Source organism: Chelonoidis abingdonii, chromosome 1 (genome assembly GCF_003597395.2).
Source record: "Chelonoidis abingdonii isolate Lonesome George chromosome 1, CheloAbing_2.0, whole genome shotgun sequence".
NCBI lineage: Eukaryota > Metazoa > Chordata > Testudines > Testudinidae > Chelonoidis > Chelonoidis abingdonii.
Genome location: NC_133769.1, coordinates 134098877 through 134121789, shown reverse-complemented (window position 1 = coordinate 134121789; position 22913 = coordinate 134098877). Strand labels below are relative to the sequence as shown.

General features: G+C 42.5%; 1 protein-coding gene and 1 long non-coding RNA gene across 5 annotated transcripts in view; one reads left to right on the top strand and one right to left on the bottom strand.

Moving 5' to 3' along the window:
* The window catches only part of ATXN10 (ataxin 10), a 167799-nt gene extending 166105 nt beyond the window's left edge, over positions 1 to 1694 (bottom strand). For all 4 annotated transcript variants that reach the window (XM_075070470.1, XM_075070472.1, XM_032763001.2 and 1 more), the window contains exon 1: positions 1540 to 1694. In XM_075070470.1, coding sequence (XP_074926571.1) covers positions 1540 to 1694 — 155 coding nt within the window. The remainder of the gene's footprint in view (positions 1 to 1539) is intronic.
* On the top strand, positions 1654 to 15734 carry LOC116815004 (uncharacterized). Its single transcript, XR_012656742.1, has 3 exons — positions 1654 to 1740; positions 3105 to 3188; positions 15718 to 15734. It is a non-coding gene; the product is annotated as an uncharacterized LOC116815004 (long non-coding RNA).
* The last annotated feature ends 7179 nt before the right edge of the window (positions 15735 to 22913 follow it).

Sequence of the window (22913 nt, the reverse complement as noted above, 5' to 3'; positions counted from 1 at the left end):
CATGCTTTGTGAACATTTAAGATAATAAAATGAAGAGAGATCTTTTTTCCTTTGTTAACTTTCAACAGGGTTTTGTTTAATTTCTACAAAAGTTATCAATTTCACTTTATAATCTTTCTTTGCACTGGCATACCATCATGCTGGATTGTAACAAGCATGCTCTTGCCACCCATTCAAAGACCTTGTCTACATTTGGATTTTAGCTACTAATGTTGTACCTGCACTGATGCAAACCACTAGCACAGACACAAGTTGCACTGCTGCAGTTAACCCCCATTTCACACCTGTGCTGCTCTGGTGTAAGCTGTGTCTACAGCAGTGGTCTGCACCAGTGGCTAAAACCCCACCTAGACAAGGCCTAATAGTAATGAAGGTAGCCCTTGGAGAGAAAGATGTGGTTGTTACTGTCTCCCTGAACCAGAGACCCATGCAGGGAACAGAGACAAGAGCAGACAGAGAAGCATACTCTCCCTCACCTGCTCCCCAGGCTCTGGTATGGAAGCAGGGATACTCCCAGGATCCATGCACAGAGCAGAGAGTACAGGTAGGGGGAAGCTATATTTCCCTTACCTATCAGACCCCAAACCATGTGTGATGGCTCACAGGCCACATCTGCTTTATTAGCAAGGGGCCTAGCAGAAGAATTGAAGCCCATCTTCATTTCCCAGATCATTCCAAGTGACCAGGAAACACATTACTGCTGTAGAACATTACAGAAGGGGGCACCAGTACATGTCTGGCTCCTGTTTTCCTCAGACCCACTCAGTGACCCACCCAGACCCTGGCAGGTAAGCAAAGCACAATGAAGATAAGAGTTTAAGAACTACAACAGCTGTTGTGACCTTTATAGCTTGAAATGCAGACTTTGTTTTTAAATTACATGATTTCAAAGCACCCCCTTCAATGGGGAGCAAGAAAGCCCTGAAACCAGACATCACAGCACAGGTGACAGGATTATCGCTAGTCTGCGGCTACCTGGAGAGGGCGGGGGGGGGGGGGTGGAATTTAATCTAATCTTGAAAACCAGGCACAGACCCCTCTGCCTCCATTTAGAGGCTCACCAGTACTCCCAGTCCTCCCACACACACAGAGAGCTCAGACAGTGCACTGCCCCAATATCTGCCCCAGCCCCACATACCCCTGTGGCCAGGAACAGACCAGCTCCCCACATCCAGAGCAACACACACACCGCCATACACTCCAATATACCCCCAGTACATGTACACACACACACCATACGCCCCCTCACCCCGGTACAGGTACACATACACACCAGGTCAGCCCCATATCACCGATACACGTGCATACACACCCCATACGCCCCCTAGTACACATAACTCCCAAACACCTCCCAGTACAGCCCCATAGCACCGGCAAACGAAACGTTCACACACATCCTTACACCCCACTACACGCGCGCACACACATACACCCTCTATGACACCCGCTCACCCCCCCTCCTGGCCGCACTGACCCCCCCCTGCCCGGCGCACACCCCCAGCCCCACGTGGCCCGCGCGGGGCCCCTCCTCCCCGCTACCTGGGCCGCTCCTCCCGGAACAGGCCCGTCAGCCGCCGCACGGTCTCCAGGCAGCCGGGGCCAGACGAGGCCTCCGAGGGCCGCTCCGCTCGGGCAGCGAGTCCCAGCTGCAGGGCCAGAGCCGGCAGCGCCGCCTCGGGCCCGGCCGCCGCCATCGTGCGTCTCACCCCCGCTCCGCCCCCTGCCCCGAGCGGCGCCGGGGTAGGGACTGCTCGGGCCCGGCCCCTGCCGCTCGGCCACACGTGGGAGGGCCCGGCGTGCGTGTGCGCGGGTGAGACACGGACATGCGGGGGCGTGTGCACACGGACATGTATGTCCCACGTGCGCCCATGGGTGTGTGTGATATGAGGACGTGTTAAGTATGCGCACCCATCGATGCGTGTGGATATGTGTGCGTGCTTGCACGTGTACAGATGTGCGTTGATAGGGGTGAGATCCATGGAGTTAAATTCAGCCGGAGCCATCCAGAGTGGAGCTCTAGTAAAGATTTTCAAATCTGCAGGAACCCTGGCTCGCCCCCGGGCTCTGGGAAATAGTGAAAATTTAAGGCCTGGTGATATCTGTATATGCATGCGTGTAGATGTGTGTATGAGTGTGCACATGTGTGAGAGCATGTGTGCAGATACGTGTGATGCCTGTGGGCATTGGTGTGGAGATAAGTGTACATGCGGGCTGTCCATAAATTACGTAATGCATTGATGGATGGATGGGTCCTTAATTTTGCATGACAGAATGTTTGTTTCAGTGTTATAACGTGTTACAAGGGAGGGTAGGTCTTGAAAATCACAGAAAAGTGTTACATAATTTGTGGACAGTCCCCCCATGTACCTAAGAGACATATAGTAATTTTAAATATTAGAAGTAAACAAAAACCCAGACTCAGGGAATGTGCAATTAAGTTTCCATCACCAAACAGAGGACTATTTGTTGCTTCAAGCAAAGTCCAACTACCATGCAGCCTACCTTAAAGGTAGGCTTGGAAGGATTCAGTTTTATTGTAAACATTGATTTCACCATACACACAGAAACTGACAAAAATATTTCCATCAATAATAATTGAAATTTACAGGTAGACTATGTAAAATGCTGCTTGAGAGCTTTTTAGAGTTTGACTTAAGGATATTTACTTTATATTTTTTAACATGGGATGTTCACGATTTGTGTTCTAATGACTATAACACTTTAACCTTTTGACTCGCAATGCCTTCTGTCATTAAATATTTTCTGATCCCCTATTGTCTGACCACTCCATATTTTCCCACAGCTATGAAAATTGAAATTGATAAAAATAGAAAAAGATGCTTAAAAATAAACGTTGCTATTAGCCATTGAAATTATATAAAAAAAAAATTCTGCCAAGCCTAATTAAAGGATTTTGATTAGTGGTGTGTAGCTGTTGTTGCCTCTTTCCTGTTCAATTGTATGTGTAAATCTTGAGCATTTATGTATTCTACAATCAGTGGGAAGCTGAGTATGTCATTGAAGTTACAGATTCTCTGTTTGTTTGTTTTCCTTGAGCACTATGACTTTTCCTTTTTTCATTTCACCCATCACCAACTTTGAAGACATGCCACTGACACTGGGAGGAGTGTGAATACCTGTGCCTAACCCTTCTAGCAGCAATGGAGGTGAAGGTTCCCCATCCAGAGGTAAAACATTCTCTGGCTTTATGCTAGGTTTTTTTGCTTCAGATTTCTCACCATTGCTGCCCCACTTCAGCTCAGCAAGTAGCAGCAATGTTGGAAGCTCTGGCCTCTCCACCAACTGCTCTGCAGGCTGCTCATCAGCCACTCATTCACCAGCTGACTGTCAGTTGCCTTCTGCTGGCACCTGCCTCTATTCTGTGATCTCAGCACTTAGCAGGCTGGGCAGAGAGAGAGAGAGAGAGAGAGTCCTATCACAACTGATTTCAGCTCTCATTGGGCAGTTAACATAACACAGAGACTTGTAATGAAACCTATTTATCTTTATTATTTGAACAGTGGGGAGAAACAAATTAAACCAGGCTAGGGAAAATCCTTGACAAGGATATATAGCCTCCTAGTTAGAATACCTATTTCCCATTTACTTTCATAGGCTTCTGACATTCAAGGCCCTGGCTTAATGAGGCTCTTTCAATTGAGGGTGGCCCCCTTATTTGGGACAGGTTAAGCACAGTCCTGCTTTCCTGTATTCCTACAATACAGGGAGTCCTCGAACATATGACACCCAACTTTCATCGGACGCCATTTACAACGCTTTTCAACTGACAACCCGTTTTGCCCCTAAAACACTTGTTCCTCCCTTATCACACTCTGGTTGCATAAAGTTCGCTTGAAATTACTTCCTGGTTGCGTTATACTGGTATGGAGTTGGAAGGGATCACTTCTGATTGGCCTTAGGCAGCAGAGTAGCTTGTTGCTGGGTAGGGTTGCTGTTTGTTTTTGATTGGCTCCCGGCCCCGGGCTCAGCCAATCACTGTTTAAGCTTATTGATTGGCTGAGACTCAGCATGTGTGCCATTCTCCTTGCCTTTCTGAGCCTGTGTTGCCAGCATTTTGAACAGCATGTGTGAGTTTATATGTTTATTTGGATGCTGTTTACAACATACAGTGTACAGTAAATATATTTGATGTTTCAACATCAGTCAGATATAATTCATTTAGTACAAAAATCTGGTGAAAATAGTGTATCAAGCATTGGTTCAGGAACCAATCCCCCTTTCATACCATTGATTCCTATGGGGAAAGTGTTTTCAACTTACATTTCGACTTGCTACGCAATTCTGAGGACCAAATTGTGTCCTAAGTCTGAGGACTCCCTGTAATTACAACATTGGTAACCGTATATCACTACCCATAGCATTCAGTACTAAGGTAATTTGTACCCAACACCAGCTAAAGTTCATCACTTTGACACTGCTGTATCTGCTGAATATGTAAGCAGAGCAGGAGCAAACTGTATGTACATAAACACACCCAAAGTCTCTCACCCTCCCATCTAGCTGTCAAGGAAGCATTCATTCAGACCCTGCTTACAAACATATTGCCTTTTCCTTTAGAAACAAATTCAGTTGTCATCCCTCCTTAGCTAGACCGGACGTAAACTTCTCTTCCTCCTGCATTAATATCCAGCCCTGATCCTCTTGTTTTTAATGATTGTCAATCACCAGGGTTGAAGCCAGCCTGGACATGTTACTTGGGCATGTATCAACAAGCACTGCTTGAAGGTTACATATAAACAATATGATTTGTACAAATATCAAGTGGAAATTAGTTAGATAAATAAGAACTATCAGGTGATAGTGATTAAATTAAATAATTGGACAGTATGGCCTAACTTTTCACAAACCCCCATGCTTTTTTACAACAGTTCCTGTGGCAGACTGGGAGGCCTGCTAAACCCAGGGTTGTGAGTTCAATCCTTGAGGGGACCATTTGGGGTTGGGTCCTGCTTTGAGCAGGGGGTTGGACTGGATGATCTCCTGAGGTCTCTTCCAACCCTAATAATCTATGATTCTATGAAACTGACAAGCCTACACATCGAAGTACATTTCAAAGGTTGTCTTTATCTCTGAAAGAGCTAGAAATGTTTGTTCGTTTCTTTGAATTGGAATGGAAACAAAACAGGTGGAACAGTTGCCATGACTCAGATCCCAGGTCCATCTAATTGAGTACCCTGTGTCTGACAGTAGCCAACACCAGCTGCTTCAGAGAAGGTGCACAAATCATTGCAATACACCGTTTTGAAATAACTTGCACACAGACAGAGGTACTTTCTTCATAACCCTCATTAGTTTAGAGATTGGCTTGTACTAACTTGATATTCTTGTTGTGCATGTAACTGTCCAAATCTTTTTTGAATCTTGCTATACTCTTAGGCTCAATGATACCTTGTAGCAGTGAGTTTCACAGGCTAATCATGTGATCCTTTTATCAGTTGTAAATTTGCTGCCTTGTAATTTCATTGAATACCCCTTGATCTTGCTTTATGAAAGAGGGTAACCAGAAGCTCCCAGTGTATCTTTTCTATGATATTCATTATTCTGAATATCCCTTATCACCTGTTTTTGGACTCCCCTCTATTATTGCTACATCCTTTCTGAGGTAGGGTGACACAGTATTCCAGGGGAGGGTATACCATTAACTGGAGCTTGTAATATAACTTCTGCGAGAGATGTGGTGAACAACACGTATTGAGCTCACCTCTACTGAAAACAGCATTTGGACATGAATATGGGTAAAATAATTATCTTCACTAGTTATCTTTGATTTATGTATAAAATCAGTTTTGAAGTTTTTATAAATTCATTTTGAGTTATGAATATTGAGTAGATTAAAAAAATTGTATTTTCAAAAGAGAAAAACCAGCATTTCATAATAGTCATTATTTTATATTTATTTGTATCATGAGGGCACCTAACAACCCCAATCAGCAGTTAGGGCTGCATTGTGCTTGGCAGTTTACACACAATAAAAATCCAGTCCCTGCCCCAGAGCTTGCAATCTAAGCAATGTACATTTTCAAAGTCTCATAGCTCAAATATGGCTTGTCTAATATATTTAGAAAACTTCACCAAAAAGAAAAACAAACAAACTATCCCCTGGCTATAGTGGAATAGCCTTTTTGACAAGTTTTATGCAGGGCTTCCAGAAATAGGTTTTGCATTTTTCTTGGAAGGTCCTGAGGTTTCAGGTCAGGCATTGAGAAATTGTGTCACACTCTGGAGATTGACTGTTCCAGCAAAGTGTAGCTGTTGTGGGAGGTCATAACCATGCAGAATGAGAGAGTTCATCATAATTTGGGCCCCAGCTCTCCAATGTCCCTCATTTTATAGACTCAGACTCACAGAAAAGACCATGATCATCTAGACTGACCTCCTACACATTGCGGGCCACAGAATGTCACCCTCCCACTCCTATAATAGACCCATAAACTCTGGCTGAGTTACTGAAGCCCTCAAATCTTGATTTAAAGACTTCAGTTACAAAGAATCCACTATTTACTCTAGGTCAAACCAGCAAATGACCCATGCCCATACTGCAGAGGGCAGGTGAAAAGAAGCCCATGTCTCTGTCAGTCTGACCCAGGGGAAACTTCCTTTCCAACCACAAATATGGAGATCAGTTAGACCGGGGTAGGCAACCTGTGGCACACGTGCTGAAGGTAGCACACGAGCTGATTTTCAGTGGCACTCACAGTGCCCGGGTCTTGGCCACCAGTCCGAGGGGGCTCTGTATTTTAATTTAATTTTAAATGAAGCTTCTTAAACATTTAAAAAATATATTTACTTTACATACAACAATAGCTTAGTTATGTATTATAGACTTATAGAAAGAGACATTCTAAAAATGTTAAAATGTATTACTGGCGCGAAACCTTAAATTAGAGTGAATAAATGAAGACTCAGCACACCACTTCTGAAAGGTTGCCGAACCCTGAGTTAGACCCTGAGCATGTCATCAAGACCCAACAGCCAAATACTTGGGAAAGAATCCTCTGTATTAACTCAGAGCCCTCCCCATCTAGTGTCCCGTCTCTGGCCACTGGAGATATTTACTAACAGTAGTCGTGGATGTGCCACATGCCAGTGTAGGCAACCTCAGCATACTGTCCCCACCATACCAACCTCAGCATACCATTCCCACCATAAATTCAGTCTTAAAACCAGTTAGGTTTTTTGGCCCCACTGCTCCCCTTGGGAGGTTGTTCCAGAGCCTCACTTCTCTGATGATTAGAAACCTTCATCTAATTTTAAGCCTAAACTTGTTGATGGCCAGTTTATATCCATTTGTTCTTGTGTCCACATTGGCACTTAATCTAAATAACTCCTCTCCCTCCCTGGTATTAATCCCTCTGATGTATATATAGAGAGCAATTATATCTCCCCTCAGCTTCATTTGGTTAGGTTAAACAAGCCAAGCTCTTTGAGTCTCTATTTTGAGTGACATTATTCATTTTCTTTTCAGTGTTACTTACATGTCACATAAATTTGATGTTGCCTCTCTGTTATTGTTGTAAATTATTTACATCAGATATAATCATAAAACAGAAGTTATAGAAGTCTTCAGTTTCACATTTAGGTGATCTGTCTGGGGATTGGTCCTGCTTTGAGCAGGGGGTTGGACTAGATGACCTCCTAAGGTCTCTTCCAACCCTGATATTCTGTGATTCTATGATTCTATGATAATCAAGCCTACAGGTTCTAAACACTAACAGTGGCTTAATCCACATCTGATAGGAGAAGACACCATCTTCTCACCAAGCATAGACTGAAAAAAAGGCATTTTTCGTGGTTGTGGCAATTTGGGTATTCAGAAGCACTGAAGAGTTCAGGTGAACATAGACACTGTAGTCTTCCTAACATATTAGTAACCCTTGGAGAAGGGATACTGACCCAATGAGTGACAAGGATATTTGACTGGGGCCAGGAAATTAAGGTTTTGTTTTTTATTCCACTCGTGTGTTACACTCGTGTTACACGGTGACAGAAGCAAACAATCTTTCACCGAAAGGAAGCAAATGAAGCCCCCTATGTCCTTCTGTCTAGAAGGAAACCTGGCAGAGAGCTGGGAGAGGTGATTGAATACCAAATTGTCATGGAAGCAAATGATATTGCAAAGAAATCAGAGGATGAAATTCTCTGTGCTGCTATATGTATCAGGTTCAGAGCCGTTGTAGTTTACTCTGCCTCATTGGCTACACACCTTTGAACTTCCACAGTGAATGAAGCATTTCCTAACTTTTGACTGCTTGACATTCCAACCTTAACAATGTTCTTTAACCAATTTTTTGTATGGAATTAATTAATTATGTTGGGCCGTTACACAAACTTATAGACGGACACAGTCCCTTGCTGCAAAGAGCTTATTTAAAAGGACAAGAAAGACACATTTGGAGTGAAAGGGACACAGCACAAAAGCAAATTGGTCAGGATGACAGTTGACAGAGTTCTGTTAGTTTCATGTTTGGGGGGGTTTGCATTATTGTTTTTATGAATATTACATTTATTACAAAATGAAGTTTTAGATTTTAGTTTAGAACAAGAAAAGCAAAATAAAGGAGGTTGTAAACATGTGTAAGTTAAAGCAGGCCTAAACTTACACATTGGGAAGCTGGAAGATGTAAATTTAGACATCAGCAGAGTGAGTGCAAGTAGGCCTAAAGGATTTGCAATTTAAGGGAGTCTAAGAAATAGGAAGTGAGTTATCTCCTTTCACGACACCTCTGAACTTGGCTTTATAGCATTCTGATTTTTAAAGTGATACATATCAGCTAGGAAATGCCAGTGGAAGATTAATCATTTCTATGACTGTGTGTAGTTTGCCCCTTTAGCTTGGCAATAGCCATCTTGCAGGACAGAACAAAGCTGGTGCCGACACCCTAACTCCCACTTCACATTGTTCTCCCTGCAGATTACATTCCACACATTTCACAGCTACTGCCTCTTCACCCACCCAAGCTGAAAGTATCTCTTGGGCTGCTTGAACTTGAATCCTAACTGACTTCCTCTTGGAGTCTAACAGCCTAACCTTGCTCTCCTTCTCTCCTCTTTTCCCCAACCCTCTTCCACACCAGAACAGCCCCCTCATCCAAATCAATCATATTTTATTGGCTATTTAGGTGTTGACAAAGTGTAAACAAGACAGAAGCTTTAGCTCGCTCTCAGAGATTGATTCTAGCAACATTTGGCCAGGATGGGACTTCATTTTGTTTAGAGATTTATCCCCATATATGGAGAATCTGGGCAGCAAAGTCCTTCACAGTATATATGGGATTAATCCCCATATATGGGGCTTGATCCTGCCTCATATGAAGTCAGTGGAAAAACTCCATTGACATCTATGTTGCAGGATCAGCTCCACACTCAGCATCTGCCTAGAAATAGAACTTCACGGTGTGTTTGGGGTTTAATCCCCAGAATGTAGACTGGCTGCCACAGCAATTTTCCTTTTCTCTGCAACACATGACATATACCTCACTGCATACATGTATACAGGTCCCAATAAATAGCCTCTTTTTTTTCTCTGTACTGTCTGTATATGAGTTGGGGGGTAGGGGAGGGTTCAGTGCCATGTCAAGAGATGGAGAGGCCGCTAGAAAGCAGTGGGGCTGTTTTGGTGGGTGTGAGTACTTGAGAAAAAGAGGAAGAGGAGGGGTCGCTGTTGTGCAGGGCGGCTGCTGTGTGTAGGAAGGAGAGCAGGACTGCTTTGAGTATGATGTGTTTGTATGGCGGGAGACAGGCTGGCTGTTGGGATGTATGTGGGCAGGGCCGGTGCAAGGATGTTTCGCGCCCTAGGCGAAACTTCCACCTTGCACCGTCCCCGAGCCCCCGCCCTGAGGCGCCTTCCCCACCTCCGCGGCAGCTCTCCCCCTCTGCCCTGAGGTACCCCCCGGAGCAGATCCCCCCTTCTGCTCTGAGGCACGCCCCCTGTGGCAACTCCCCACCCTCTGCCCTGAGGCAACCCTCCCCACTCACCCCTGCTCCACCTCCATCCCGAGCGCACCGTTGCTGCTTCACTTCTCCTGCCTCCCAGGCTTGCGGTGCCTAAGTTGATTGGCGCCACAAGCCTGAGAGGCAGGAGAAGTGAAGCAGCTCACCCCGCTCCACCTCCTTCCTGAGCACGCCGTGGCTGCTTCACTTCTCCTGCCTCCCAGGCTTGCGGTGCCAATCAGCTTAGGTGCTGCAAGCCTGGGAGGCGGGAGAAGTGAAGCAGCCACGATATGCTCTGGGAGGAGGCAGGGCAGGGGTGAGCTGGGGCGGGAGTTCCCCTGTGTGCTGCCCCCTCCCCCTTACTTGCTGTAGGCGGCCCTCCCCGTGCACCCCTGCCCCAGCTCCCTCCGCCTAAATGCCGACAGCGACCAGGGCAGCTGAAGATCCTGCCACCACCTTCGCTGCCGACGAAAATGCCACCCCCCAAATCCCAGAGGCATAGGCGACCACCTAGGTTGCCTAAATGGTTGCACCGGCCCTATATATGGGACGGAGAAAGGGTGAAAACTAGGATTCAAATTCAGGCAACAGGAGAAATTTTTCAGCCTAGCAGGAGCTGTGAGAAGTGTGGAATGTAACCTGCCAGGGGGTGTAGACACAATAGTGAGAAGGGAGCAGAGGGGAGCAGGTAGGTATAAGAACAAACCACTTTGCTCTCTGTCCTGAAAAATGGCAGCTGTCATATGCTAGGGTGTCTTTTTTTTTTTTTTTAATGTTAAATCCAATACCAAGCTAATGCCATTATTTTTTTTGAATACAAGTTCACGTGATTTTAAATTAAAAAGAAAAACAAGTGCTGTTTCCCTTCGTGTTGTAGGTTGATGCTGGTGTAGTTTAAGGATGTACATGTGCCTATATTAATGTTACGTCACATTTGTCCAGAATGTCAGAAGTGTGCGTGGCACTTTACAAAAGGAAGAAAAATGTCACCCCTCCCCCAAAGAGCTCACAGTTTAAATTGCCCATAAGATGACAGGAGATAACAGCGAGTAATGGTGATGGGAGGAGAAGTGCACCAGGGGCAGCAGGGGAACCTTCATACCCGACCCTGGCCTCCAGCAGAAGTGCCAGGCAGAGCAGAAGAAGCCCCAGCACCAGGACCCCCGCTGCAGCTCCAGGACTGGCTACTTGCTGTGGCCTCAGGGCTGAGGGACCCCCACCCTGCCTCCCACAACAGGCATCAGGCTTCAGTCATCCCCACCTCTCATCTGCCCTCCCCATTGTTTTTAGTAAAAGTCACAGACAGGTCTTGGACTTCCGTGAATTTTTCTTTATTGCCCATGACCTGTCTGTGATTTTTACTAAAAATAACCATGCCAAAATCTTAACCTTATTCATGGTTACACAGAGAGGGAGAAACACCGTCCTTCCTTAGATTTCCAAGAATGGGGTTTTCTTTTCCGTTTCAGTACTTTTCCATTAACTTCAATGGTCCATCATTCTCTTTTCCTAGGTTGTACAATACTAGGTTCTTGCACTTAGTTTCGTGTAAACAACTAACCTAGGAGGTGGCCCTCCCTGTCTAATTGTTTCCCCACAGGACTGAGAGGTGACACTGGTGTTGCATTCTGGTTACAATTATAGTGTACTGCACATATATACATTGATAATCATATACATATCTCCTAATGGCCATCAAGTTGAGAACATTACACACTTTCATAGAAGGCCTCACTTGACATATATTTATGCACAATAAATTGCATATAAGCAGTGGATTCAATTGCTTATTCTTTGGGGTTCATGCCCCTTGTTCTCCCTAGAGGTGTTTGGACCCTGATTATCACAAATACACTTGTTAGTTCCTAACTGTTGTTTTAATCATTACTTTTTTAAAATATATTTAGAGGGAATTAGAGTATTGTTTGAAGAATTGTGGGAAAATATGGGTTTTCAGAAGGGATTTGAAGGAGACAAGAAGTGTGGGTGATTGCTTTAAAAATAAATAAAAGAAGTAATAAATTACATGAGTGACAACGTTAGGGATTATTGGATACCAACATATGTGTACACAAATCCTTATCCTCCCTTTTTGATGCTTCCTAATATCAGATAGATCTTTCTGGTTTGAGAATTTACTTCAGTTCCTAAATCTGCAGATCTGTTTGGTTATTGCAACAATAGCTAGAAATATGTTAGATATCGAACTTGCCCTGGAAAGAAATATTTTTTGGAGAAAAATGCCTTAGGAAAGAAAACTAGAGAAAAAGCATCTGAGCATTTTAGGAGGACAAACCTTGGGCCAGAATCTAATAACCTTATTCAAGTAGTAACATACTTCTCAAACAGTCCCATGGTACTCACTCACCAACAAAGCCACTACCTGTTCGAGTAATGATGAGGTTAACTGTAATGAAATAAGAAGTGATGGAATGGATAAGACAGAGTCTGTCTGGGCAAAAATCACACTGGGTAAAAAAGCTACTAGAGCCTCCCCTGAGATAATGCTTGGGGTGTGCTACAGACTACAGATTGCCGGATCTGATTTGGATATGATAGGAGACCTCTTTACATGTCTTTAACGGAATAAACACTAAGTGGAAATCTGTGATCATGGGAGACTTCAACTTCCATGATATATGATGGAGGACATGTGTTGCAGAGAATAATAGGTTCAGAATTTTCTGAATGTGATAGCGGATGATTTCTTCACCAAGTATTGAGTACGACAAGAGGGATGCCATTTTAGATTGTTTTGGTAGCAGTGAGGACTCATAGAGAAAATGGTGGTAGGGGACAACTTGGTTCAAGTGCCATAGAGGAGCGATTCAGTTCAAACTAGATGGAGGATAAACAAAGTGTAGATCTGGATTAGGGTTTTGCTCTCAAGTGGCTAATTTTAAAGAGTAGGAAATTAGTTAGCGGAGTGGATTGGACGGAGGAACGTTGTGGATTTAAATGCGGAGGAGGCCTAGAATTACTTTAAGTCAGCAGCTGCAGAACTGTCGGAAGCCTGCATCCCAAGAAAGGGGAAAAACCATGGGCAGGAGTTGTAAACGCAAGCTGGATGAGCAAGCATCTCAGAGAGGGAATTAGGGAAAGTAGAAGTTTACAGGAGTGAAGAAAGACGGGATAGCAAGGGAAGGCTACCTTAGTGAGTCAGAACAATATGGAATAAAGTGAGGAGGCCTAAAAGCCTGTAGAACTGGACTTGCAAAGGAAGTAAAACCAATAGTAAAGGTTCTACAGCGCACCAGATAAAATAAGAAAGAAAACAAGAAAGAAGTGGGGACGTAAGCACTGAGGACATGGAATGGAGTTAAGGATAAACCTAGGGCATGGCCCAATATCTAATATTACTTGCCTCAGTCTTAATAAAACTAGGGGAGGATTAGAGATGAATGGAGGGATGAACAGGAGAGGATATGGCGGTGGATATTACCAGATCTGAGGTAGAGGCCAAACTGAACGAGCTTATGGACAAAATCGAAGGGCCCGACAATCTCCATCCAAGGATATTGGAACTGGTGCATGAATTGCGAGCCCGTTAGCGGGCTTTAATCAAACTCGTAAACTCAGGGGTTGTACCGTACGACTGGAGAATTGCTAACGTAGTTCCTATTTCCAGAAAAAGGGAAAAAACGTGATCCGGTAACTATAGGCCTGTTACTTGACCGGTCTGTAGTATGTAAGGTCTTGGAAAAAATTTTAAAGAGAGAAAGTAGTTAGGAGCATTGAGGTCTTGGTAAGTGGGACGAATTGCACACATGGGAGTTTACTAAAGGTAAGATCGTGCCAAACCAACCTGATGCTCCTTCTTTGAGAAGGTGACAGTACTTAGACAAGAAGGAAATGCGTTAAGATCTAATTTACCTCGGATTTTCCAGTAAGCGTTTGACACGGTCACATGGGAAACTGTTAGTTAAAATTGGAAAAGATGGGATGAATATGAAAGTTTGTAAGCGTGGATAGGAATAGTTAAAGGGGAGAGACTCCCAGCGGGTCGTACTGAAGGGTGACTGTCAGGCTGGAAGGAGGTGGATTCGATTTTGGGACCCAATCTATTTAACCTTTTTTATTACTGACCTTGGCGAAAAGAGCGGGAATGTGCTAATTAAAGTTGCGGATGACACAAGCTGGGGTGGTATTGCTAACACGGAGAAGACCGGGATTACTATACAGGAAGATCTGGACCACCTTGTAAACTGGCAGAATAGTATAGGATGAATATAATAGTGAAAGGCCAAGTCATGCCTTAGGGATTCAATCAAGAAATTTTAGATATACATCGGGACGCATCATTGGAACAGAACAGAGGAGAGAAGGACCTTGGGGTATTGGTTGATTAGAGCCGGAAATGTCTATGAGCCGCCAATGCGATATGGCCGTTAAAAAAAGCAAATCGCGGTTTTAGGGTGCATCAGGCGAGGTATTCCAGCAAGGGTAAGAGGTTAGTCCGCTATATAAGGCACTGGTGAGACCCCACGCTGGAATTGTGTCAGTTCTGGTGTACCATGTTTAAGAAGGATGAAATTATCAAACTGAAAGACAGGTCGAGACGGCGCTACTATGGATGATCCGAGGAATGGAAACCTGCCTTATGAAAGGAGACTCAAAGAGCTTGGCTTGTTTAGCCTGGCCAAAGAACGGCTGCGGGGATATGCTTGCTCTATATAAATATATCAGCGGTTAACGTTAGGGAGGGAGAGAATTATTAAGCTTAGTATAATGTAGGCACAAGGACGAATGGTTACAAAACTGGATATTAGGGAAGTTTAGACTGAAATTAGACAAGTGTTCACCATTAGGAGAGGTGAAGTTCTGGAACAGCCTTCCGAGGGAGTAGTGGGATGGCAAAAGACTTATCTGGCTTTAGATAAGCTTGAAAGTATATGGAGGGATGATAGATAGGGAATAGTTTAAATTTGGGCCATTGATCTTCGATATCAGCAGATAAGTCTGCTCAATGTCTGTGAGGGGAGTTGGATGGGATGGGATCTGAGTTACTGCAGAGAATTCTTCCTGGGTGCTGGCTGGTGATCTGCCCACATGCTCAGGGTTTAGCTGATCACCATATTGGGTCGGGAAGGCAATTCTCCACTCCAGGCGCGGATATTGGCCAGGTCCCTGGAGGTTTTTCGCCTTCCTCTGAGCGTGGGCATGGGTCACTTGCTGGTGGAATTCTGCAGCTTTAGGTCTTCAACACAATTTTGAGGGACTTCAGTAAATCAGTCATGTGTTAGAGGTTGTTATAAAAGTGGATGGGTAGGGTTCTGTGGCCTGCTTTGTGCAGGAGGTCAGACTAGATGATCATATTGGTCCCTTCTGACCTACGAGTCTATGAGTCTATGAGTAAAGAGATCAAAATCTGTCCCCTGATGAATGGGTGAACGCTGGAAGTACCCACAGGAAAATCTTGAAGGATGTAGCGCTACTCCCATCTAGCAGCATTAGTGGAAATTATCAGTGCCAAAAATTTTACTAAAATAGGGTGACCAGACAGCAAATGTGAAACATTGGGATGGGATGGGGGGTAATAGGAGCCTATATAAGAAAAACACCCCAAAATTGGGACTGTCCCTGTAAAATCGGGACATCTGGTCACCCTATACTAAAAGGAGAAAAGAGGGATAAAAGATCAGAGAACAAGAGAGAGCGCAGTGCAGTGACTCAGAAATCTTCTATTTGCAGTTATTCTACTGACTGTAGGTGAAAAATTAGAACAGAGCTATGAAATGGACTAACAATTTCTGCTTTGTTCACCAGTAACCACCTCACACAAGATCTGTCAACAGACTGACATCTAGTGGAGATAAAACAATATTCTGCAGAACAATAAAAAAAGTCTGAATTTTACAGCGTAAATAATTATACACAGTTCATTCATTAATTTCAATTTACATAGCTTAAAAGAAGTTTATTGTAGGCCATTTGTCATAAATTAAAAACAGAATCACATAAAATGGTAAAATCAGCATCATTTCCATTTACCCTACACCAAAATTAAACTAATACCCAAACAATAACATATTGGGATTAATTTTTGGAACATTTCTGAAAATTAGTCCAATATTGCTTTAAATTGAAAATACCATTACCAGTTATCAACACAAAATAATATGAAATTATACTAAAAATATTTACTAAAGTAATCCACATATTAAGAGCTAGGAACTAATGGGTTCAATCCCAAGTCTCCTAAAACATATACATTATTTGTGTGTCAAAATCCATATAAGTTTAAAGTCATTATTTTATTAGCACTGGTAGGTGTTTGAATTTTACAAGAAGTGTACTAAAGCAGGAACAAGTACTAGAATTAGAGTAAAAATAACTTCCTCAGAAGACATGGAGAATTCAGTCAGCACTGGGCTTCACAGTGTGTTTGGGATTTAATCCCCATATACAGGGCTTTTCATTTACTAAACGAGGAAACCACCAAGAAACTGCTATCAACTACAGAGGCCTGAACAAAGGAAAGATACTTTTGCAACTGATATGTAAGGGCATGCCACAAAGTTCAGCTAATTATACCTCTGAAGGGAAGCTTTGAATCTATTCATATTTGGTATTATTTTTCACAGTATCACATTACCAGAGTGAAGATTTTTAATAAGCTTAGTATACAGATATATTGTTTAAAAAAAAATCGGCCATTTGACTTCACTAAACAATCAAATAGATTAAATTAGACAGGCTCATTCTGCATAGACTGGCTATAAGGCTTGGCCTCTGCTGAATTTATAACTTTGATTGAAACTAAATCTCTGTGACCCTTCACCTTTTATTAAAAAGTAGCTGTTATTTGTGAGAAAGTCTTGCTGATACCCAGATAATTCTATTATTTGCATCGACTCCTTGCAGCTCCTCTGCATACTGAACAGAACAACTTAACAGATGATTTGGTTCCTTTAGTATACAACTACTGATAAACTTTTTCTGTCTCCTTTCTATACAGCATGGGACTCACAGGGGATTTAGTTGCAATTTTCCCAGCTTGAAAGAAAGGCCTGAAGCTGAAGGGGCTATATACAAGTACTCCAAACCGTAGGGAGGCCCAGACTCTCATCTAAATAAAATAAAAGCTCTGTTCCAGCATGTGCACTATCTATATCTTTAACGTATCATTCATTTACTAGTACTAGAATATAGTTTTCTACACCACATACTGATTTGTGTACTTGCACACAATCATACAATGTATTGTAAACCTCAAAGGTACTGGGTGCTTTCCTGTAAATATTCTACTAACAGTAACAAATGACATATTAAAATCTCTGTTAGGGATGGATGGGGCTACTTTTTTGATTCAACTGAGGCTGTTGATATTCACTGAATACAAATACTGATTTCCACCCTGGAGAAGGTGGAGAGGGGAGTGAGGCAATGGGAAGAGGGTGCTGGCTAAATGATGACTTGAAGGCAGGAACAGGATGGGGAAATCAGGCATTAGGGGATGGTGGCAAGAGGTGCTGGATCATAATAAAAAATGGCTGGTGCCATGTGGAAGCAGACATTTAAAGTGTCTGGACCAGATCCAGTGCCCTTTGAAGTCAATGGAAACAAGATCAAGCCCTCTGTACTTTGTTTTTGACTCATTCATCTAAATATTGGTAAAATGGCTGGATTTGTATAAATGTGAATAAAAGGTTTGTCATGTTCCTGATGCCACATAATATTATAATATACATGGTGATACAAATTACACATGGGTAAATGAGTATTAATGATCATACATTAGTAGAAGTTCCGTGATAAGGGGGGGAAGGGGGAGGTTGTAGCAGGAAGAACAAGACACAGGAGAGTGTAAGATAAAGTATGTCCCCTCAGTCTTTGGGCCTGATTCTCTACTATCGTCCTTCCATTTAATGCCTGTATAATTCAAGCTCTTTATTTTATACACCTCCGTGGGTTGTTTTTCCTGCTTCATCCATATCCATCCACCTCTCAATGTACAATGTACCAAATTATCCTCTCATTTACTGAGCTGTAATTTACACACTATCTGCATAGCTTGTGAATATAGGCCCTAGTTTCTGGAGTATTGTGGTATTTTTCATTGGTATATAGAAGTCATATGGCATGTCAAAATTGAATTATAGAAGCCTAGTGTTTTTTAATAGAAGACAAAGGTTTGTACAATCATGTTGTTAAACAGGGAATCTGGGAATGGTGTGTGCCTTCATTCCTGAAGAAAGGAGTGCCTAGTAAAGAGGAATCTATTATAAATCACATTTTTAGTGAGAATGGCAAAGCTGCATAAAACTCTTGCCTTAGGGAATCTGTCTAATTTGTCAGCTAAAATCCAGTCTCCTGATAGAAAACTAGTCTATTCATGCTTCATGGAGACTAATTACCCACAGAAAGAATCTGTTCAGGGAACTGTCAACAATGACTTAGTGTGGCATAATCATCATATGGGATTTCAAAGCTTCCAAAATCAGTGGAGTTTCCCCTGCTCATTGTGCCATGCCTTAAACATGTATCAGTTCCTTATCTCTCTCTCACACACACACCACTTCACAACCTGGTGGGTGGTGTCTCCTAAGGAGACTGAAGTTAGGGTGACCAGATGTCCCAATTTTACAGGGACAGTCCCAATTTTGGGGTGTTTTTCTTATATAGGCTCCTGTTACCCCCCACCCTCGGTCCCCATTTTTCACATTTGCTGTCTGGTTGCCCTAAATGAAGTACCATCATCATGGTTATTCCCAATAAACTGAAAAATAGGAAGAGAACTTGCTTTGTCTCTTAGAAAGGATTTTCCATTTCTGTGTTATAAATGGAAATAGTGTACCTCTAGTGACAATAGGGAAGTGCAATGAATATGAAAGTCAAGCACTATATCTGCAGTGATAACTTGCATACATTTTTTTGAATGTATAAGGGTAATCATTTCCATACAGTGTACACCAGGGTAAAGCAGAAGAAAATCTAAGTGGAGTTATGCCAGATTTGCACCTTATACATCAGAGAAGAATTTGTCTCTATGGGTTTTAGGGGTAATAAAAGCCACTCTCATAATTTTATAACTACAGATCATAATTTATTTCCCAAAAGAAAGTTATATATAATGGAATTCATCTGCTATTCGTGGAACAAATTCTAAATGTCCTGAACACCTGCCTTTTCTATTGATATCAATGGAAGTCTGAGGTGCTTAGCACCCCTTAGGATCTAGCTCAGTCCTTAGGTCCAAACTCAGAGGAGTGTTGCTTGAGTAATGGCTGGATCCCAAGATGAGCAGATCCCCTACAATTATCATTTTAGTCAATGAGTACAGCAGTGCTCAATACATCTCAGGATTAAGTCGTGATCCTGCAAGGTGCTCAGCCCATAGAAGTAGATACTTAGAACTTTACAGGATCGGACCTTAGGAAGGTCTTCAGCATTGCATCCATTTTGTTTAAAAGGAAACTAGTGCCCTTGTTGAATAAGGCTTAAAAAAAAATACAAATGTTGGGTCAAGAAAGGGTGTATACCAGCTTTTGTTTTATAACAATGGCTTAAAAACAAAATTTTAGTTAAGATGTTAATCATTACCAGAAATCATTGTTGCAACTAAACAGGCATCGAATATACTGCTGCTGACTAATTCAAACTCTGATTCAACAAAGTACTTAAATGCATGGTTAATTGTAAAAATGTGAATAGTCCTACGAAGTCCCTGCAATGGGATTACTCACATGCTTAAAAATAGGCATGTGTTCAAGTACCTTGATGAATCAAGGCCCACTGCTTTATTTGATTCATAAATGCCATCAATAACTAGCTATTTCTCAAGGAGTGCAATAGAGAAAAAAAGGAGCATAACTGTCCAAAAGAAGGCACTGTTAAGTGTTTACTTTTAAATAAAAGAACACTTTTGAAATATTAAATAAAGAGAGATTACAATATCCAAGTCACTCCAGCCTACCTCAAAAATAGTGATATGAATTAATGATTTACTCTAGGTTATACATCTATTTGCTTTGGTATTCATAAAAAATGCACTGTTACCTTAGCGACCTGAACATCACACATAATTTAGTCTATCCTTGATCTTAAGTACACCCTCTTAAGGAAATGCACATAGTTTCTCATGAGAACACTTTTCCCTTTTTCATTGTAAAGGAGGAAATAATGAATTGGTTTGTCCTGAATGGGCCATTTTTGATCTTTTCTTTTCTCCCCATTACTAATGATATCTGAGATTTAAACACTTATCAACATCTAACTCAATCACTCGATTCACAGGACTCTTCTAACAATACTCTCAGTCTTAACAGAGAAACACCAATTTTACTCATTTTATCAGTCTTGAAATATCATCCACCCCTTTGTAACAAATTCATTAAGCTACAAAAGGCTAGTTTCTTCCCCCATCTGTCTTTTAAACATGTAGAGCCTGATTCTCCATTGCCTTGCATGTTGTGTGCTCATTTACTCAAGTGCAAAAAATATGTTCTCTGATATGCTAGCTTTTTCCATTGACTTTGCACTATGGCTGGGCTCATAGTGGCTCTGTGGCCCCCTTTGTGCTAGTGTATATGACATAATGAGCTTGCAAAGCAGCTGCATGACCACTTTTCCAGCTTCTCCTAGGGAATAGCGTGGCAGAAGAAGACTTCTGTGGGAACTGGGGACCCAGCCCTGTGCCCCTCGCCACATAGCAAAAGATTCTTGTGCAGAGGATAGCTGGGAAGCAAGTCAGAGTTGGGAGGGAAGGGGCTCAGATAGTCTTAAATCCTGACAGGTCTGCACCACTGCAAAGTCCCAGAGCGACCATTGCAGCAGGGGCACAAATTAGGGCTGCCCTTGTCTGTGCTGGTGATTGAGGTGGCCCCTGGCAGTTCTTGAGCAGGGAGAAGCACAAACCACTTCTCTTCCTTCCCTGTCTGGCATAGTGCCAGCATGGGGATGAACACCAGGAATGAGCACAGGTATGAATGACAGTACAAGGTGCTAGGCATTGGAGAGTCAGGCCCTTAGTGAATTTAATGTTCCTGAGAAATGATAGATGGACAGCCTTTGAAACTATCCAGTGAGCAGGTCAGGCATGAGCAGCGCAGATTTCCCCACACTACCCTGCCAATATCAATAACAGCAAGGAGACTAGTCAAAGGATGTGGTTTACATCACAAATAAAAGTTCATTCTAGATGTTGCTTTTTTTGAATTAGAGATTTATACAAATGTGCAAGAAGAAAACAAATAAACAGACTGACTTAAAGCCTCAAAATAGTCACAAAAATCATTACTCAATATCACATAATTACACCACATTCTTTGCTGAGCACCTATTGACCTCTTGCTCCCAAAGAACTGAATTTAGGATGATCTGGTTCTTCATCTCTTAGCCCATGTTTCTCAATACTCACAGTCACACCTTTTCAAATAGACACCTCACTGTGTCATTTTACCTCCAGTAATATCGCTAAACAACAGCATTTCATTTGTTCTGTTGCAGGCAGGGGGTCTCACCAAAAGGAAAATATTTTACAGAACTACTGAGAGGGAGTCAGTAAATGAAGGTGTGACAGAATGACAATTTCCTGCAATATCTTGAATGAATATTTTTGAATTAAGTTAAATTTGATTGAATTAGGTTAATACCTTTAGGGGTCCACAATATTAAAAATGCAACTGTTTAGGTGTTATTGTGGAATTTGTATGGTTTTCTGTGGGAACAGTGAATAGGAGAACAGCAGAAAGCGATTAGGCACATTCATTTAGGCTGTGACATCTCCAGAGAAACCACTCCCTGGAAAAGTGTGCATAAACTAATTCAAAGAGACAAAGCAAGAGGTTTTTGATAAATAGCCTGGTTTTAAACTGGCTCGGGGCCTTCTTCCTGATCCAGCAAATGGACAGGAACCCTGGTTCATAGAAGGCCCCAATCCTTGGAGTACTGTTGGAAGGATTGAGCATACAGATGTCCCATATGACTGTGTGCTTGTTCTGAGATGAAGCTGTGATGCACTTATAGCCACGAGGAATCCCTTGTGTGAAGGTTTGAAGGGCTGCTCCTGTCAGAATCCATGTTAGAGTTGGGGTTAATTCTGGTAAGCTTATTAGCATGAATGTAGGTTCTTTTATTGTTTTGAATATGTTTCTCTGTAACTTTTTTTTAACCTTAAAAGTAAAGTAGGTTGCATAGGAAGTGCTGTGTGTTACCTCTTAACTGTAGGAATTACACCTGTTAACCATCTCTGAAGAGAAAGTAAGCAAGTGTCCTTGAGCAAACTGTGCTACAATAGACACAGTGAAGGCAGAGAACTGTGCTGCTTGGAAAGACCCTGGTCGGAAGGGAGAGAGACATGGGTCTCCACCCAGAAGAGGCAATAGCTGGGGAGTTGGAAGCCTGAGAGTGTGTGCCATTGCTGGACCACGAAGGGGAAAATAACAGTGCAGTTGCCCTGAACTGTAATAGAAGGGAACCCAAGCTGCTAGACTGAATATATAAATTATCTAATTGATGTTATTTGTTCTTTGATATAAAAATATGCTGTTAATTATCTGGGTTTTTTTAAACAAACAAAACAGTACAAATTTGAGTCACGCAACCCAGACAAAAATAGACTAACCCAGCCCTTAAATAAAAATAGCCTATGTATATGGATGAGCTTTGCATCACTGCCAGAATATTAACAGACTCTGTCAGACCTACTGAGAGGGTTAATCAGGGCTGCCCAGAGAGGGGGGCAAATGGGGTAATTTGCCCCAGGCCCTGCAGGGGCCCCCACGAGAATATAGTATTCTATAGTATTGCAACTTTTTTTAATGGAAGGGGCCCACAAAATTGCTTTGCCCCAGGCCCCCTGAATCCTCTGGGTGGCCCTGGTGTTAATTCCAGTCTGTCTATCTATTGTTGCATTTTTAATGAAACCATCATTGTGATATCTGGACATCAAGTATGATTATGTAGGCACCCTTTACTAGAGGGGCCTCTGAACTTTAATTGGGAATGTTCCAGTTGGGAAG